This window comes from Prunus mume, linkage group LG1, assembly GCF_029339155.1.
Source record: "Prunus mume cultivar Tortuosa linkage group LG1, ASM2933915v1, whole genome shotgun sequence".
In the NCBI taxonomy this organism is placed as follows: domain Eukaryota; kingdom Viridiplantae; phylum Streptophyta; class Magnoliopsida; order Rosales; family Rosaceae; genus Prunus; species Prunus mume.
Window position 1 is genome coordinate 24,083,766 of NC_142698.1, and position 19,147 is coordinate 24,102,912.

At 34.3% G+C, this 19,147-nt stretch overlaps 3 protein-coding genes and 4 non-coding genes across 9 annotated transcripts; 3 read left to right on the forward strand and 4 right to left on the reverse strand.

The window, feature by feature from the left end:
* The first annotated feature begins 713 nt into the window (after positions 1-713).
* Positions 714-785, forward strand: TRNAE-UUC (transfer RNA glutamic acid (anticodon UUC)). The gene has a single exon. It is a non-coding gene; the product is annotated as a tRNA-Glu (tRNA).
* A 69-nt stretch (positions 786-854) lies between these two features.
* Positions 855-926, forward strand: TRNAE-UUC (transfer RNA glutamic acid (anticodon UUC)). Its single transcript has one exon. It is a non-coding gene; the product is annotated as a tRNA-Glu (tRNA).
* Positions 927-984: 58 nt separating this feature from the next.
* LOC103321357 (SAGA-associated factor-like protein) lies at positions 985-3,089 on the forward strand. Of its 3 annotated transcripts, none has more exons than XM_008223167.2 (4): positions 985-1,143; positions 1,351-1,422; positions 2,207-2,518; positions 2,653-3,089. In XM_008223167.2, the coding sequence occupies exons 2-4, from the start codon at positions 1,375-1,377 to the stop codon at positions 2,833-2,835; spliced, it is 543 nt and encodes a 180-aa protein (XP_008221389.1). In that variant the 5' UTR covers positions 985-1,143; positions 1,351-1,374; the 3' UTR covers positions 2,836-3,089. The 3 variants fall into 3 exon arrangements, with proteins under 3 accessions (XP_008221389.1, XP_088900657.1, XP_088900680.1); XM_089044531.1 differs by having other exon boundaries at positions 989-1,232; XM_089044554.1 differs by lacking the exon at positions 985-1,143 and adding an exon at positions 1,248-1,266.
* A 931-nt stretch (positions 3,090-4,020) lies between these two features.
* TRNAE-CUC (transfer RNA glutamic acid (anticodon CUC)) lies at positions 4,021-4,093 on the reverse strand. The gene has a single exon. It is a non-coding gene; the product is annotated as a tRNA-Glu (tRNA).
* Positions 4,094-6,717: 2,624 nt separating this feature from the next.
* On the reverse strand, positions 6,718-10,755 carry LOC103321346 (BRAP2 RING ZnF UBP domain-containing protein 1-like). Its single transcript, XM_008223150.3, has 11 exons — positions 10,150-10,755; positions 9,619-9,727; positions 9,399-9,513; positions 9,183-9,280; positions 8,704-8,810; positions 8,286-8,538; positions 8,126-8,179; positions 7,881-8,024; positions 7,679-7,743; positions 7,296-7,350; positions 6,718-7,206 (listed from the first exon to the last, which is right to left on the reverse strand). Exons 1-11 carry the CDS (start codon positions 10,461-10,463, stop codon positions 7,045-7,047), a joined length of 1,476 nt encoding a protein of 491 aa, XP_008221372.2. The 5' UTR covers positions 10,464-10,755; the 3' UTR covers positions 6,718-7,044.
* Positions 10,756-12,984: 2,229 nt separating this feature from the next.
* Positions 12,985-13,057, reverse strand: TRNAE-CUC (transfer RNA glutamic acid (anticodon CUC)). The gene has a single exon. It is a non-coding gene; the product is annotated as a tRNA-Glu (tRNA).
* A 513-nt stretch (positions 13,058-13,570) lies between these two features.
* Positions 13,571-16,085, reverse strand: LOC103321336 (BAG family molecular chaperone regulator 4-like). The gene is made up of 4 exons (XM_008223141.2): positions 15,728-16,085; positions 14,927-15,183; positions 14,704-14,850; positions 13,571-14,002 (listed from the first exon to the last, which is right to left on the reverse strand). The coding sequence occupies exons 1-4, from the start codon at positions 15,918-15,920 to the stop codon at positions 13,802-13,804; spliced, it is 798 nt and encodes a 265-aa protein (XP_008221363.1). The 5' UTR covers positions 15,921-16,085; the 3' UTR covers positions 13,571-13,801.
* Positions 16,086-19,147: the final 3,062 nt, after the last annotated feature.

Below are 19,147 nucleotides of genomic sequence, written 5' to 3' on the forward strand. Positions count from 1 at the left end.
GTTATTTATTGAATTATTTTATTTATACAAGCGATATTGGAGAATGAGAATTTAAATTCTTTCTAATACCTCTCATTCTAATGATTTTCAATTATTAGCCCATTGGACAAGAATAATACAGATTAAACTCATAAATACAACTACAAAAGATATAGAGTTTACAAGATAATACTAGACGCCAACGACAATTGGAAGTCCATAATCATATATCTACCAAGAATACAATCAAATATACCATGAAATACAATAATTGACATCTGGGATAGCCGATTGTAATATAAACCAATCCTCTTCTTCAATTCTTCCACAAACTTAAAGTTTATTTCATATATAATATGGATTCTGGAGCAATAAAAACCTTACCACAATTATTTGAGTGACAAAATAATAATCTCATAAAATAATGGTTATTCAACAGATAATTCTATTATAATTAGTTTATAAGGTTGCTTCAGTATAAGGGAAAGCAAAGCATAACAATCTGATGGAAATAGAACTCTAGGAGTAAAGATGAACTGGTGCATAAGAATCTTGATGTAAACTAATGAATCTTGGTACATTTACATTTATTCATTAGTTTTCTATTGTAATCTAGTATTGAAACTGATTCTAAAGTTAATTTTGGAGAAAATAAAAAAGACAAAAAGCAAACAGCAAACAGCGCGTAAGTTATTAGGTCCATATACTTAGATTTTGTTAAACCTAAACAACAATCCATTGTCGTCCAGCGGTTAGGATATCTGGCTTTCACCCAGGAGACCCGGGTTCGATTCCCGGCAATGGAACTTTTTATTTTTTTATTTTTTACACAAAATCCTAATAAATAGCATTTCAAAGGAAATCATAATCAACATTCCGTTGTCGTCCAGCGGTTAGGATATCTGGCTTTCACCCAGGAGACCCGGGTTCGATTCCCGGCAACGGAACTTTTTTTTTTTTTTTTTCCTCTACAAGAAGCTAAGAAAGTGGGGCATGGCAAGCTCCCATACGTTGAAGTTAAAAAAAAGAAGAAAGCGCGTCGCAGTGGATAATCTCTGTTCTCCTTCCCAAAATCCCAATTCCGCCGATTTGGGATCACTTCCCTCTCTGCCTCAGTCTCAGAGCAGCTTCTGAGCACTTTCCCCTTTTCCTTTTGAACAATCAGTGAGTCCTCTCTCTCTCTCTCAAGTATCGCAGAGTTTTGCTGCTTAGTTCGATCAGTTCGTATCAATCTCGCCTAAATTTCATTATAAGTAAAGGACTACTTTGGGTTCTTATAAATTCTTGGTTTGTACCGAAGTTGCTGTCATAAAAATGATTTCTTGTTTTCCTTGGATGATTAATTTTAATAAATTTTCTGTGTTTGGGTAGGTTATAATCCCATTTAGCTCCCTCATGTCGCTTCCAAATGAAGATGATATGTCTTCTTCCTCTGATACTCAGGTATTTATTCATTTACATTCAAGGGAACACCCTTTGTTCCTTTTTTATTTTGGCTTTGTGGTTTCTGACCCAGAAGAAGGTGGTGGATTTTGAAGTTCTGTTTTGGGTCTGTATGAGAATGGCTTGGTGATTTTTGTGGGTTTTCATTTGTTATGTCTTGAAGTGCATTGATGTGCATCTTTTCAACATATAGACGGTTTAACAACCTTATTTAAGAACTGATTATGTTTAGTTATAGTTGATGCACCAGTTCAAGTCATTAATCAAATGTATATGTTCTTGACATCACTAGCTATAGTGTTTGATAGCCAAGTAGTTTGTACTAGAAAATTGTTCATTGTAGATTGTGGACGTGATCCTGGGGCATCATATGCTTGGTTTGGTGATCACTGCTTTTGGGTAAAGAGCAAATGCCCGTGATCCAAGGGTTGTGTTCTGTAGTTACCAAAGCAGAACAATGGAAGAAAATATGAATTTGCTTATCTTAATGGGAGCAAATGGTGGATTTAACATTTCTAATATATGTTTTACATAAGGGATGTTCAAAGGTCAATCCCTTTGGCATTATCATAAGTTGCTACTTCAATGCACTATAAGGCTTTTCCGTTCATCGTGGAATGGTTCTTGTGTATGTGAAGGCTAGAATATGGATAATTTAGTGTTGTTCTTGGTCTTGTGTAATGTAATTCAGAACATAAAATTTTGAATATTTCATATGTGCATGTAAAAATCAGCTGACAATATAGTTCTCATAGTTCCTTTCTCTTCTGGCTTGTGGTTGCAGATTACGTCACATATTTTTGGGGATCTCCTTGATTCCATTATTGTTGATGTTGCATCTGAATGTCATCGAATAGCGAAGTTGGGTCTTGATCGTAATTTTGAAGAAGAGGAAGAAGAACTAAGGCTGTCAGCCCAAGCACGGGTAAGGGTAGCTGATCCTAGTAATAGTGGTGAAGCAAATAGCAAGTATGTGGTTGACATATTTGGACAGAACCATCCTTCTGTAGCCAATGAAGTATTTGAGTGCATGAATTGTGGTCGAGCTATCATGGCTGGGAGGTTCGCTCCTCATCTGGAGAAGTGTATGGGAAAGGTGATTCTCTGATATCTTCATATGTTAGACAATTGTTCATATTTTATGGTTATGAAGACAGAAATAGAAAGTTCCTTGAATGAGAACGCTAGGGTGGAAACTAAAAAATGTTTTGGTTCTTTCCTCCACCACAGGGTAGAAAGGCTCGTGCCAAAGTGACAAGAAGTAGTACAGCTGCACAGACCCGGCAGTCACGAGGCAACCCTGCTTCCACATACTCCACTTATTCCAATTCCAACAGCACAAGCCGGTTATCAAATGGAACATCTGGTGTTGCAGGGGAGGAGTATTCGAATGGTGCATTGGAAGAGCCATAAAACATTTTAAGCACTGGTGAGCTACTTGGAAGCAATGGATATCGTTAATTGCTTAGATTGTCATGTTTGTGTAAAGTGAAGGCAAATTTTGAGTAGGCTTTTGTTGGTTTAGGCACTGCGATATAATCTGACTTGGAGAGTATAGTGATCACATTCTTTTTTTCAGTATGAAGAAGAGCGCCTTGTATATAACATTCTTGACCATGTCTCGAATGATAATTTGGAATCTTATACAAGTTGATTTCGGCTTCAAATTCTAACTATTTCCTGAGCTATCAATACAAACGCGATAAAGGTCTTGAATGAAGGGATTAAGGAACCACCTCTTCCAAAAAATTGGAAAAATAAATTGGTGGAGAATGCATGTTGAAATACAACATAAACCACTGAGTCTCCAACCACAGCTTTTGACGAGGACCAACCGTTGGTATAAATGTTTGATGTCAACTAGAACTTCTTTGACTAATTGCTCTTCGGTTTAGTTTAAGTAGTAAGGGAGTGTGAGAAAATGGGTGATGATTGGGATAAATTAAAATGTTCGATCGTTTCCATGACTATTTTTGTGTACGGATTACTATACTTTGAATAATAACATGTTCCTATTGGGAACGTATACAAGTGAGGCAAGCAAACAAAACAATGAAATATTATTAACATTTTATGTGGTATGATATTGCACAATGAATCATAGCTCGGATCGGAACTGATAAATGTAATAATGGGTATTCTATACATAACCTTAGGATCTATTTCATACATGAACACGATCTATTTCATCCGTTAAGAATAGTGATTCATTTTTTAAAAACATGACTGGTTTCACCCGTTTTAACATACATGACTAGTTTCACCCTTTTTAAAAATAAATGATATTTCTGAACGAATTGTTAAATGAAAACAAAACACCTCATATTAGACAATAATAAAAATGAAGTTTCAATCTTTAAATAAAATATCTTTAAGCAATACAAATTAATATCCTTGACTAATCCTTAATGATACTTACTACAATTATCAAAGAAAAAAACAAAAAACAAAAAAGTTGTGAATAGGTTTCTTCCAAAACTATTTTATTAGTAAGGGCACATCAATATTAATTTTGCATGAATATGAAATGATATTAGTGAAGCAGAGATTTGATAGAGACCTCTTTCGATGAAGAAAGATAAAAAATAAAAAATAGAGTTCCGTTGCCGGGACTTGAACCCGGGTCTTTCGGGTGAGAGCCGAATATCCTAACCAACTAGACTACAACGGATTCGATGATAATATACGTGCTTGAAATTATATTAACCATGTAAGAATTCCTCACATTCTTGGGTTTCCCTGCCAAAAGTAATTTGACGCCTCTCTCCCCCCATTCATTTTGTTGGGGTCCATTGACTCAACACAGGATTTCCGAGCAGCACACACTCCTCAGTGTCCAATCATTATAAATTTACCATCCATAAGAACAGGTTGAGAAAATATTTTATTGCGGAAATACAAAATTGGTCACGCATATATGCATATGACATCTGCTTGGCCATCCGCTTGGCCATGGAGGGTCGGGTGAAAAAGGCCGAGAGCGCGCCCATGAGGGACTTGGTGGTCTCGTGGAGGTTGTAAGACATCTGGACGTGCTTGTGCAGCTCTCCGAGAATGATGTGGGGAGCCTTCAAGTCGTCGCGCAGACATTTCTGGTGGAGAACAATGTCGTCTAGTGGGGTGTCGCGGGTGGGGGTTCTGGATTTTGGGTGGGGAGGACGTAAGCGACATTGTTGTCATCGAGGAAGAAGTCGAGCTTGCTTCTCCAGGTTTGGAAGTTTGGGGTGCAGTCGAGTTGGTGGGTGGTTCTGAGTTCTGGGAATACGAGTGCGGAGAATGACAATGAGTCGCTGTTCATTGTTGGAGGACTTGTTGAAGTATCGCCGAACGGCTATACTAAAAAAGAATATTTTAAGGGTTTAGCCGGACGGCTGTACTCCATAAATTTCAAATACTATAAATATAATATTTACGAGTATCGCCGATAGGCTATACTACAAAATAAAATATTTAAATAGTATAGCTGCGCGGCTTTACTCTACAAGTAGAATATTTTAACCATATAGCTGCGCGGCTTTACTCTACAAATAGAATATTTTAACCGTATAGCCTCACGGATATACCCCAAAAATATAATTGTTTTTACGTATAGCCGAACGGCTATACCTTTAAGTAGCGTAATAAGTCATGCTTTTAATTACTTTAATTTAGTAGTTATGTTTTAGTTATTATTTACTTTGTGAATAATTAGTATTTAAATATTTTATTAAAGAAAAAAAATAAGAATTTTTAATTACTATTTATTAAGTAATATAATTCATGAAGTTAATTAAAATATTTAATACTAATTATTCACTAAAGAAATAATAATTAAAATATACTTACTAATTTAACTAATTAAATAACACAAAGATATTATTTAATTACTAAATATAAAATTTAAAAAATTAATTAACCTAAACATATTATATTCATTTTAAAATAAAAAAAATAAAAAAAACCTGTCCCATCAGAAGTTCGTCGGTATATGTCTCTCCCAGCCATAGTATGAAATATCGATAATATCGATGAAATATCGAGGATATTTCAGTTTTTTCGAATCACGGATATTTCGAAACATATCCATGTACATATCGTATAAATATCGACAATATCGATGATAATATCGGAAAATATCGATGTCGATAATTTCGCTCACACTTCAGTAATATTTTGTCAAAATATCAGTGTAATATCGCTAAAATATCGAAAATATCGATGTAAAGGAAAAAAAAAAAAAAAAGGAAAAAGAAAACAAAAAGGGGATTTGAACCCCTCCCATTTTACCCCTCCAACACCTTAACCACCATATATCACTTATGTTTTAGTGATAATATGCTAAAATATTTATATTTATATGGGTGGCATGTTAACAATTACATGCAAAACTATTTTGGGAATTTATCATTTGATGAATACTCTTTACAATGCACTTACTCTACACATAAAGATGATGAAGATAGTGAAAAATTTGAACCTCATAAGAACTCTATGTGGTACTAACTCACTCATATATCTTACCATGCAATGTATAAAGTGTAAAATATTGTAGTAAATCATTATATATAAATGATTATGTTGTGTTTAATCTTTTTTTCATTAATTACTACATATTTTCTACATTCGCAGTGTTTGCTAGCTCGCTGTATAATCAACTTAAATCAGTTAAATCTATCATGTAATGCATTTTCTTCTATTTTTTTATATAAACTAATAGATAATTGACTAAATAAACATTATCCAAAGTTTCAATAAAAATTTCCAAATTTTCTTACAATTTCCGTGGTTTTTATTCAATTTTTATCGATATCGATAATATCCCGATATTTCCATTGAAATTTCCATGTTTTTAGACTACCGATATTTTCGATATCATCGATATTTTAGACAGTCTCAGCGAACTGGGATTTCAAGGTTTACCCGCAATGCAAGTTTCTTGCTTGCTATCGAAGTTGTTAGCCATTTATTTCTTGTAGTTTTCCTTCCTATAATTTAGCTGTGTTATGACTTATATACGTTGCTTGGTCTCGACACCAAGAGCCGTCGTATTGTATCACAACTGTACCAATAAATATATATATATATATATATATATTTGTACTCATAACTTTCAATGAAATTCAACATCCCAACAATTCTATAAAACATAAATATTTGTGAGAAATTCAACATCCTATGAAAAATAATTGTGTCAGATATGGAACACAATTTTACATCTAACATAAGAAATCAGTTAAATTAACTGTGGAAGTAGAGACACACCAAAAAGTGTTTTTTAATCTAATAGATGTGACACACTAAGACACAAAATCCATATTTATACTCAATAATTTAAAATAATTTATATGATGATGAGATGAAAAGGCATGCATGCATCCATCCATCTTGTCTAGGTGTATCGTGCCAGGTTGATGGTGGTTCAACTGACAAAAGATATGTTAGTACAAATATTTATAGGAACTCTGGAGATTGGAAGAAGTATCTCCGATGTAATGAACTCACTAGAAGAAAAGAAAAAGATACAATGGCTAGGACCCATATCCTAGCCAACTGGTTGATTAAGACTCGCTGAAATCGCTACATGATCCAAAATCAACTGGACACACAATTATTACCATACACGACATGTTGAGTGCCCATCTTTTAGTTCCGTCTTCGGCCAGATTTTGTTTGTCTTCTAGAGTTGGCAGGAGAAGATTGCTTTGAAGAAGGTACAGGCAAGAGTGTTCCCCCTTTGATGCCATCTGAATCCGTCATGTCGTCAAGTGTTTTTTGGGCTTCAATGTAAACTGTAAGATCTCTAATCTGTCACCACCATCATTTAGACTTGTTAAGATGAGAAACCAGCAACTTCTAAATAGTGGCTAACGAGCAGAAACTTGTAATGTGAATACCTGTTCTTCCAGATCATACATCTTCTCCTCTCTTAACCTCAGTGATGTAGCTTCCCTAAAAGGAGTTTAAATCATGGAGGATATATAAACCAAAGAATCCAGTGCCGCTATTAATAATCAGACTTGCCTCTATGCCATATCCTATAGATCTAGCACAGGCACATGGGTCCTGAAATGATCACTATCTGTTGTGTGGGAGAGAAGGGGACAGGATGGGAAGAAAGAAAAGAGCAGAAGTTTTGGCAAATACTAAATGGCTCTCCATATTTCACTTCCAGACTTTCAACAACCCCATATTACCCTCATGGTCCTATCTGAAGCGTTAGTATCTAAACAAGGGGAGACTTGACATCTATCAATGAAAGAGAGAAAACCATATGTACCTCACTTCAATTTCCTTCAACTTCCCACGCCGGGTTTCTTGGTCCTTGATGAGATTACGGTTGATCTAAGAAACAAACACAAAAAATAGGCACAATCAAATAAAATGAACTTTCAGAAATAAAAAATAATAATTGATTTCACATAAACACAGTACTCCAATGCCAAACCCCAAAAATAAAGACGAGCACATTACAAACTCACATCTTCAACAGCATTTCTTTCCTCAAGACATTTCTCTAGTTTCGATTGAATATCCTGCATCTTGGAATTTACAGCCTTCTCCACTGCTTCTAAAATTGAACTTTCCTTTTTACTTTTGGCCTCCATAAGTAGAGATTCATAATACTGAATTTCAAGAAAAAGAAAAGGATATTACTTAATCAACAGCCAATTAGGTAGAGGGAAAATAAGAACACAAAGAAGAAGTGGGTTTGGTGACAACCTACTTGTCTTTGAGTCTCAAGCTGACTTGCAAGAAGTCGGTTATACTCGTCTACAATCTGTTGTAGCACAACATCTAAAGATCAGTTAAGAAAATGCCAAATAATGGATAGTGCAAGGTAGAGTAAAAGTTATAAATAAAAAATTCTTAAAATAAATACATACAGTTTCAACTTTGCTGCTATAGAGGGCTCCACTAATTCCAGAATCGTCGCTGCATTCACACCTGTCACAATCCCCTTCCACTGACATACATTGAGAATCCGTATCAGTTATTAGCTTGCCATCAATTTTTGATTGGTTCAGGCGGTGAACATAAGCATCACCAACGTAATCCCAGATCTGCTGCCTGTTCAACTCAAGAGAATAGCAATGTTGTGTATCCTTCCAGTGCCTAACAGCATGACCTTCTGTATATCTTTTTGAAGAGCAAAGAATATCAATAATTTTCTGTGCTGGACAAATTTATTTAAGACAACGCCATAGCTCAGCAAGTAAATGATGCGTAGGCTATATTGTTTTCTTGCTTTGGAGACAGAAATAACCAGAGATATAAGAAGAAAAAAGAGTGCATCATGTTTACCTTCCACAGCCTACAAAGCCACATATTACGCAAACCCAGGGATTCACAGATATTCCACACACAGAGCAAGCTGGCTTTTCATCCTGCTGCTGACAAAATCGGCAAACCTAGTGGCACACAAATATTAAATCAGCAACTTTCTTCTATATACCTGGACTCTCAAACTTTGCTTGAGTCCTAATACAGATCAGAGTTACAAAGGGCTCAATGCCAACTCAAGGAAAACTCAAGCTGAAACTGATAAACCCAATTAAGACCACAATCGTTACATAGAAATATTTCATTATAATCTACATAAGATTTTTTTTCCCCCTAACTACTGAACCCATCAGTGGTCGGTCCAGATTAATGGATTTTGAGTCCCTCAGTACCTGCAAGTAGCAAATGATATCAGCAGTGCAGTCAACAATGCTCTCAACCAAGATCTCTAATAAACTTAAACACATCAGACAAAATTTTGGAACAGAAAACCAACTCACCTGACAAGATAAATAAGTCCATTTTGAAATGCATGGACATTGAAATGAATGGTCACAAAGTGTACTCGCTATTCCACTAGTGTCTGCATCCAATCTCTCTGACATTGAAACAAAAGTTAAACCAAAATAATGAAAATACCGGGCACAAGAATATCATATATCTGAAAATAAATAAACAGAACAACCCCCGTCCAACTAAAGAAAATTGTGACTCACCAAGGCAAACTGGGCAAGTTGGTAATTCAGTACATCCTTCTGGAGGAGTCCCAGCTATTTCATCTGAATCTGTGTAGTCCACAGAAAGCAGAAACAGAATGTGGCACACCTCAGCCTAAAAAAAAACAAACAAACAAACAAAGAAAATCGCACACATAAGCTCAAGATATACAAAATACATCACACATGAATATAAACGATAATAAGAAAAACTCATTACCTCTCCAGGCGAATACTTCTTCCCATTTAAAGTGTGATAAAATCCGTCGGCGGTCATCTGATTCTTCAGCTCAACTAAAATACTGTACCGATCTTCCATTCCATCGTTCCTAATCCAATTAAGCAAATACTAAATTGGACTTTGTTTGATCACTAAGGAAACAAAAACATAGATAAAATGAAACTTGAATTTCAAACAAAGATATTCACTGAACTGATACATAGACCCTTTTTTTTCCCTTTACTTCACAGCATTGCTTTTTTAGATTTTCAGCTCAAGTTTATCTTTTAAATGTGATTTATTATATTTATGAAAATTATCAATGTAAGCCTGGCACAACTCTCTGGCTCAATTGAAGTAAAATCCTACCCACATTTTTTTATTTTAAAGAAGAAAAAAAAACAAATTTTGCTATTTCCTCAATTGTGTCAGAAACCCATTTCAGGGTTTTGATCAAGCAACCAACCCAAGATTTCCTCAATTCAAAATTTCTTAATTTCTTGGTAAACAAAGAAAATCTAGAAGCGGTACCTGATGAAGACGAGTTCGAGGGCATGGTCGATTCGGGACCCACAGAAGCGGATGAAGTCGTCGAAGGAGAGGTAGTTGGGAACAGCAATGACGAAGAGGAGAGTGGATCGAGAGGCAGGACTGTTTGGCAGCGACGAGTGTCCTATGCTTCGGAACAGGTGAGCTATGCCTCTTCGCTCGCTGAATTTGGGGCTGGTGTTAGGGTTTGATTCATTAGCACTGGTGATCTTGGAAGTTGTGATAGTGGTGAACTCAGCGTCTTCGAGGCTGAGGGGGTGGTTGGTGTCCACTGAGTGGACTCGGAGGAAGAACATTGTGGGTTTCTGAGTCGACTTGGTTGGGGGAAAGAAAAAAGAGAAGAGAAAAGAGAGAGAAGATAGAAATGACAATTTTGAGAGGCAAAGGTTCAAAGTTTACTAGGATGGCTGATTCTGAGACGGATCGGAATCAGGGGATTCAATTCCATTTCAAAAAAGTTTGGAATGAAAATTATTTTCCAATTCCCTTTCAAAAAAATTTGGAATTTCAACATCCATTACAATTCAGAAAACTCATAATCAAAATTATTGGAAAATTTCAGAACTTGCATATTTTGGAATCTTTTTGGCAAGTTTCGGAAAACCATTGAAAATTTTAAACATGTCTAATGATTTGAAAGGTTAAATTTAGCTCAAATTTGAAAAATCATACGGAAAAGTTTGAAAGCCTATTATATGCTATCAATTATATGCTGTTATCCTTTATAAAATGGCTCATCTATGTCTATTTGGTCATTAAGTCATATCAAATTCAACATGAAACTAGTTATTATGTGTAGTCTAAGCTTTAACCCTCAATATATTTCGGAATTCAGAATTTTCGGAATCTTGAAATACATTCCAATTCCAATCCAATTTGTTTCGGAATTTTCAGATTTCAGAACTTTTAGATGTTGGAATTGATTATGACTCGCCAAAATTGAAAAAATTTCATGTTGGAATCAGAATTTCCAGTCCAACTTGCACCCCTACTTACTAGTGTCGAGAGTCACTCACTCTGTTAGATGTACTTACACTATCTCTAAACATGTTGGGGCTAAATTCAAAATTTCACCCTCCAAAATACAACTATTCATTTATGGACCGAACTCAATTTGTTTTTTCCTCCAACCATGTAGACTCATTATTTGAGTCCGCAACTTTATTAAATTGTTTAAAAACGGTTAATCCCTTTCTTTTCTTTTTTGTCATTTATTTTTCTTGACATTCTTTTTGTTTCAATATTCGTGATTTCATTTTTTGAATATTTTAACCTAAAACATCATATAATTTCACTTAAAAATAAAAACAGTACAACAATACTTTATTTCAAAGACTTTAAAAGTAAGAACAAGTACCACATGACCTATGTTAAAAACAAATATAATAATTGTTGGATCTCATAGTAGTAGGTTGGAATTCAAAAAAATAAAAGAACCAAGTTATTCAAACTGAACTATACGATTTCAACGCACAAAAGCCAGAAGCCACGCACTCGTCCTTGAATTGTTGGCCCTCAACTATGACATCAATTGGGCAATGATCTGCACAATCATGTGGGCTGGAAAGTGGCTTGTGCTTGTACTCCACCAATTTTCTGTAAGGGCAAATTTCCGTACTACTTTTTGGCCTGGGTTTTTGCATAGATTGATATTTGGCCTGGCTGCATACAAAGGTTGGAGAAGGAAACCAAGTTGAAATGTGAAAATTTGATATTCGGCCTGGAAAGTTTGGGGATGGCTTGATAATGGTCAAATTTGTGTCGACCCGAACAATAACAGCCATTTCTGATGGGACACTTGTTTATTTTGATTTCCTCTAACATCTTCATTGTTTATAACCTTTGCACCTACTTTTGCTGAAACATATTCATATGATGGCAATACAATTAATAATTTATGTATTTCGATTAGAGTAAATTCTTACAAATCAATGTAGTAATACAACGAAGTAGAAAATGGTGGGTGAAGTAATTATGACAGCAATAAATGTGGAACATATGATATGTAAAATTTGTGTGATAGATGTATAGTTATAACTTAAATTTGTGTGACTAACAATAAATAAAACATTCAGATGCTCTTGTTGGGGAAAGAAACTCTCTTGCAACGGGTATAGTGCTTTTTTTTATTAGAAAGATGACATATCATTTAAAATCCATCTAAAATATGAAAATCGACACCACAATCCCAATCCCAATACCTTTCATATTTTGCAACATATCATCGGTTAGAAAACTTCAAAAATAATGAAAATTAGAAGCCACTAAGGTTTCTTGGCTAATGCTTTAGCAAAAATTGACTATTCCTTCTTTCCCTTGCTATGGATACTGTTTTCTAGCCACAAATAAGGTCAATATGGATATGAAGAGTTATTTTGTGAGATAAAAGATTTATCTATATATATAAAGCAAAAAGCAGAGAATGATGAAACATTTAAAGTACCAGAAAATGTCTTTAGTTAATTCAAACATTTAGAATTGAAATTATTAATTAAATGAGGATAATATGGTAAATTCACATTTTTTTCATATTAAAAAAATTAAAATTAAAAACAAAATCATATAATAGGTCATATTTTTATAGAGCATAACTACCCATGTTATTTTTTTCTTAATTCTAAAAATAAAATAAAAAATAAAAAAGAAATCAATTGGCACATGCTTGGCTAGTGTCATCTGAAGCAAAAAGGAAAAGTGAAGAGGAAAAAATTTATGTCACAATGGAGAAGAAGAGATAGACGTTTCAAGTTTGGCGTTAAGAGGGACAGAAACCTAAAATGCAAGAGAAAAAAGTGTTGTGTATATGGCAAATATAAGTTCCGTTGCCGGGACTTGAACCCGGGTCTTTCGGGTGAGAGCCGAATATCCTGACCAACTAGACTACAACGGATTAGTTGATATAATTGTACTCAATAGCCTACTTATACTATATACATCTCACACTCTTTTCTTCCTCCAAAAATAATTATGCAAAAAGTGGGGCGGTCTTTGTTTAATATTAATATAATCTTCAGATACCAGCCCACCAACTTAATTCCTATTACAAAATATGAATAATTTGTCAATAGTAATATTATAGTATTTTAGTTATTTGTATCCTCTGAATTTTGTTCATTTGAGATGGTCTCGAGTTATAATTTTTTAAAATGTTAAAGTATTTATTTATTGTATCAATTGTTTATTGATTATTGAAGTTTGATAGGGCTAAATTAAAATAGTTTTTTTCTTCTTCTTTCAAAGACTCAGTAATGTAGCGGTAATTTGGAGTAATTACTCTCCCAGGCAAGGGCCTAAGGTTCGAGTCCTAGTATTCATGTTGTATGTGTGAATTTAGTATATTATTGTCGCTCTCAATAAGAAAAGTCCTTTAAAAAAAATTACTTTTCAACCTGCACACAAGAAATAGTAGAGAGGCATCAGAAGTATGCAATATATGGTAAAACCATATTTACAGATATATAATTTGTTCAAGGACCCTTCCCTCAGTTGCTACCAAACACACCCTTTCAACAAGCAAAATTGTACCAAATGGGTTTGGGTCCTATGAGAACATTGTGTGTGTGTATATATATATATATATATATGTCCTTCGAAATTTATACAAACCCAGTATAATTGGCTTATCATAATAAGTTTAGTCAAACAATTCCCAATCCTGAGTTATTTTGGTAGAAGATGGCAATGGGGTTGGGGCATTTAGGCTTCCAACCCCCAACTCAAACCTCTCCCATTTTGTAGTGACTGAGACTGCATTGCTGCTCTTGTTGCTGAATGGATTAGAGTTTCTTGCCTTTAGTTTGTCGAGTGTGTCGACAAAGCTCTGCACACGACGAACCTGTGCACGAATATAAAGTTTATAAACATTGTGTTTCTCCGTTGCTATATGCAAATCAGACGAATTTTTTTCAAGTGAAAATCTCAAGCAGGCACTTCTAAGGAACAGATGGACTAAAAAGCATAAAAGTTGCACACAAATGCAGTCTGCAGGGTTGAAATTTCTCTACTTTGCTGCAGTACAGCAAAGCAACAGCATTGTTTGTAGTGGTTTTTTTTTTTTTTTTTGGTGAAAGTTTGTAGTGGTTTTAAGTCCTAGGATTCCTTTCTACGACCACTCAAATTATGCACATGTGAAATAGTTAGGTATGAATCTGACCCTGGGAGCAAAAGAACCAGCCCCCACCCATCCTTATGTTCAAATGGAAGAATCTGACCCTCCCATCCTTTTCTCAAGTATTATCAACAAACTAAAACTAGATTTCGTTTCAAATTGCACACACTTGGGCTTCAAATTATACTCACATCAGGTTTTCAGTCTCTGCAAAAAACACTCCATTTTCTAGTTCTACATCACCGATGAATCTTCGATAAGACAGTATGACACTAGTCTAGTTCTTGTTTAACTTTATAGAGCATAAATCTCAAGCATTATTTATCCTAAAGCAACACTATTGTTCAGGACATATGGATAAGGTTCCCATACACATGGAAATCATATGAATCATGGTAAAGTTTTGAAAGGAAGAAAGTATCACCAACCTCAACCCGCCTCTGTACTTTCGCTTCTCCATCAGCCGCAATTGCATCCAATTTAAGCAACTCCACCATGAGCAACTCTGTTAAGACCCCAATTTCCTTATCTGAAACCTTGGTGCCACTGAGCAGAGTTGCCTCAAAATCAACAATCTAACAACCATTAACAGCGCCAATTAGTTCATAGGAAGCCGCACGAAAAGGACTTAATCAAACAGCAGATACCAACCTTTTGAGAGAGCTTGTCAACCTCTGCCCTAACTTTGGCTACCTCTTCATATGCTTTCAATACACCTTGATTTTTCTTCATCTCTTCAAGCTTCTTCTCTTTGCTAGCTGGGTCTTCTAGTAATATAATCTTAGACATATCTTTTACACCTGCCATGTGCAAACATTCATTATCTTCCTTCTCCTTCCCTCTAAACAACAACCTTTGCTCCTTTGGCTCCAAGCCAGTCTCATGAGCAAGAACTCTTTTCAAATCACCTTGCATTTAACCAAAACTAAGAATAAGTTCCAAAATGCAGAATGATAAACCAAAAGTACTACAGTCTACCACACCACATAAAACTCAAAATGACAAGCAGCCCAACACACCAAAGGATGAAGTAAAGTAATACCCTTGAAAATAAATAATGTGGCAGAATATATGTTTCTGAAGCAAGAAGCAAAGAAAATCATGAAAAATAAAAATAAAAGATGAGAAACCCAAGAAGCAACCTTTAATAATTCATGGCAATATTGAAATATTAAAAAAGAAACAGACAGCAAAGCTAACAAACAGTAGGTGAAAAACTGCAATTTTACAGATTATTTATCTAGGCCAACAACAACTCCAGAACTAGCATTGTCCTTACAGAAATTTTTTTACAGCTTTTAATTATAAAATAATGAAATTGGCTTGAATGACAAATGTCAAATTTTCCATGAAGGAAAAAGAACCCAAATTGAGAATGTGGAATGTACCCAAGAAAATCAGAAAGAAAATATGAGGAACCCAGAAAGTAAATGAAATTAAAAAGATGATTACCAAATGTGGATTGAGCATGGACAATGACATCATGGTAATAAGACCCATGAGAAACCTTGATCTTGATCATAGGCCCAGAAGAGGCATCCCCAATGTCTCTCTTTTGGACAAGCATTCCACCAGGCCTCAGCTCCCAATCTATTTGCCTATCAAACCCATCATTTTCAACACCAACTTTTGATCTTTTTTTCATCCTTCACCAAATATATTTACCTGAGAAACATAAAATAAAGAGGAAATTGAATTATGAGAAAATGGAAAAGGTGGAGTCGGTGGAGAGAGAGAGAGAGGTCTGTGAGTCTGTGAGTCTGTGAGTCTGTGACTGTGTGATGGGTTGGAGGGTAGAGTAAGAAAAGAAAAGGCACTTGAGGACAGGGACCTCGAAACAGACTCTTCAGAGCTAGCGGTTGGTCGGTTTGTACAACTCAAAAGTTGGTATACAGGGAAAGAGAGTAGTGCTTCACACGTGCACTTGTGCGACTAGACTGAGAATGTTTCTTAGAAACTAAGTGGGCTTTGTATTGTAAATATAAAGATTAAGATGTGGGCTTGTTTGAAAGAATTTGGACATGGGTTTGAGGTGGGCTAATTTCATTTTTAGTAAAACAAAAAAATTGTGTGTAAAATATACATTAAAATTAAATAGTAACTTGAACTCTTGTTTTGAAAAATTAAATAGTTTTGTCTAATCTTTCAGATTTGAGATCTTTTGAAAGAATTTTAACATGGAAGTTTTTTGGGCTAACGGCATTTCATGCCTTGTAAATTTAGGGGAATTCTCGAAATAGGTCACATAGTTTTAATTTCACCAACCCTAGCGTAAAAGTTTTAAGATTTGATCAATTTACACTCTCCATTAATTTGATCCTTTATTCTTCTATTAAATTGATGATGTGGCAAATATATAAATAAAAATTAATAAAATTTTCTTAAAATAATAATAAACTAATATTTTATTGAATAATAAATAAATAAAACCCAGCCTAGCCTCCCTCCCACCTCGCACTGAGTCATTGACTCATTTCCCCTACTCTCTCACTACCTTCCTCCCTCTCCCTCTTTCTCTCCACCACCACCACCCAACAATAGCAACAAACCCCATCACCCGCCCAGTCAAGTCTCACCTAACTCACCAACCCACTGCTCATCCACCCCATTGTCGCGACGAACTCCTCTAAATTTCTTTTGGCGAGTTGGGTATGATCCGGTGAGTTAAGCAATCATAAATATGCCCAATTGTCTACAATTATGACTTTCAAAATTATTTAAAAATCATAAAAATTTATTTTAGTATTCCAAAAATAGATTTTACCCTCCAAACCCTAAATTCAAGTCTCAAACCAAACACCCTAGCTCTGAACTTGTTCTAAAACCGTTCGTAATCCTCAAACCCTAGCCCAAAACTTACTGTAGGCCCTTAGGACCCGAATTTTTGTCAGGATATGTTTGTCTCGACAAAATTTTTGTTACCTAATTATGTAATGATTGTAATTAAGTAATATCTTAGCATTATTTAATTACTTTAATTAGTAATTAGCTTTTAGTTATTATTTCTTTAGTAAATACTTAATAATTAAATATTTTGTGGACTTCATAAATTGTTTTTAATTTCCAAAAGTATTTTAAAAATAGTTTAGATACTCTTTGAGGTAGATTTCAACAAGTGGTTTGTTGTCAGGAAGGAAAGATCTATCGTGACAAATACAAAAAGTTCATTGGGGTAGGTATATCCATAAAAAATTTGCCAAGATATTTCTATCCCATCTAAAATTTGTCGACACAGGTCAAGATTAGATCCGATTAGGTCGTACTAACTCTAGATTGAGATCGAAACATTAATCGTAAAGCCCTAGGTCAAGTTATGTGAGTATCCAAATCTAATTGAGTCCTAAGTGACCTAAAGTAGGTTTAATGTTAGGGTTCGAGGCTTGCGAACAATTTTGGAACAAGTTCGGATAAGTTCGGAAGCTAAGGTTTTTGGTTCGAGACTTGGATTTATGGTTTGGAATACTAAAATAAATTTTTAGGGTTTTTAAATAATTGAAACTATTTTAAAAATAATTTCAGAAATTAAAAATAATTTTAAAGTCCAAAAAATTTTGTGATAATTAAATATAATCAATTACTATTTATTAAGAAATTTAAGATATTAATTAAAATATTTAAATGCTAATTATTCACTAAATAAATAATAATTAAAATATAATTACTAATTAAAGTAATTAAATAAGGCTAAGATATTACTTAGTTGCAAATATTAAATTAAAGAAACTAATTTTGTATATAAAAAACTAAAAAAATCTCAACGATATATATATGCTAAGGCCATAAACTAAGGTCCTGTTTGGGATTGTTTTTTTGGGTAAAAAACTTGCTTCACTTTAAAGTTAAGCAATTTAATGTGTTTGATAAAAATAAAATATCCTAATTATTTTAAAAGCATTGGCCTTCTAACAACAAATTTTAAAAGCAGGTTTTGAGTTACTTTTCAAAGCTACTTTCAAAAGAAGCATAGGTTAGTTTTTAATGAATTTTTTTAATTCCCAAAATACCATCATTAATTTTTAAAAATCACACCTATCTCCACCTCCACATTCAACTCCACCACCTCTACTACCACCTCCACCATCACCATCAGCACCACCACATCATCCTCTTCCTCCTCCTCCTCCTCTTCCTCCACCACCTCTTCCTCATCCTCCACCTCCACTACAACTTAGTCATTATTCACAGTTACAACAATTTTATATTAAAATTTACCAAACTGTTTTGTGTACTAATAGTACTTTAAAAATATTATTTGCCAAGATAAAGCTACTTTACTTTATAGCTAATTATTTTTGGAAGTTTCACTAAAACACCCAAAATGGAGGCTGAAATTATAAAACCCAACACCCAAAACACTTTATAAACACACACAAAACCCATCATTACACACACTCAAAACTCATTTATAAACACACCCAAAAAATATACAATTGTTGATTTTGGGGTTGATTTTGGGTGTGTTTCTATGTTTAAATAGTGTTTGGGTTTTTTTTTATAAATACATGTCTATGATTGGGTTTATTTATAAATTTGTATATTTTTAAAGCACAAGAAAAACAACTTTTTAAAAAAATAACAACAATTTCAAACTGACCCTAAATAGTATACAGCTGAGCTACACGGCGGCGCAAAGTTTAGTCCTTGGTCCAATTAAATGTTTTGAATATACTCCTAACAAAATTTCCAAGGCAGGCAAAATTTTCAAAGAATAGTACATGCACATATACTTGTATAGGAAGAATCTGAAATACTTTTTAGATTTATCTTACACACGTTAGACAACACATATAAAAAATAATTCATTAAATCACAACAAAATTAATTTCCACACACATGTCAGGCTTTGATTTGTCAACCAAGAAAAATAATTTC

Coding starts and splice junctions, on each gene's coding strand:
- LOC103321357 (XM_008223167.2), top strand. CDS start 1,375: ATGTCGCTTCCAAATGAAGATGATATGTCTTCTTCCTCTGATACTCAG. Junction 1,423..2,206: donor CTTCTTCCTCTGATACTCAG/GTATTTATTCAT, acceptor TTGTGGTTGCAG/ATTACGTCACATATTTTTGG. Junction 2,519..2,652: donor TGGAGAAGTGTATGGGAAAG/GTGATTCTCTGA, acceptor CCTCCACCACAG/GGTAGAAAGGCTCGTGCCAA.
- LOC103321346 (XM_008223150.3), bottom strand. CDS start 10,463: ATGTTCTTCCTCCGAGTCCACTCAGTGGACACCAACCACCCCCTCAGC. Junction 8,811..9,182: donor GGACTTATTTATCTTGTCAG/GTGAGTTGGTTT, acceptor GTGTGCCACTAG/GTTTGCCGATTTTGTCAGCA. Junction 8,539..8,703: donor GGCTTTGTAGGCTGTGGAAG/GTAAACATGATG, acceptor CTCTTCAAAAAG/ATATACAGAAGGTCATGCTG.
- LOC103321336 (XM_008223141.2), bottom strand. CDS start 15,920: ATGAAAAAAAGATCAAAAGTTGGTGTTGAAAATGATGGGTTTGATAGG. Junction 14,851..14,926: donor TTGACAAGCTCTCTCAAAAG/GTTGGTATCTGC, acceptor AATGGTTGTTAG/ATTGTTGATTTTGAGGCAAC. Junction 14,003..14,703: donor AAGTACAGAGGCGGGTTGAG/GTTGGTGATACT, acceptor ATTCGTGCACAG/GTTCGTCGTGTGCAGAGCTT.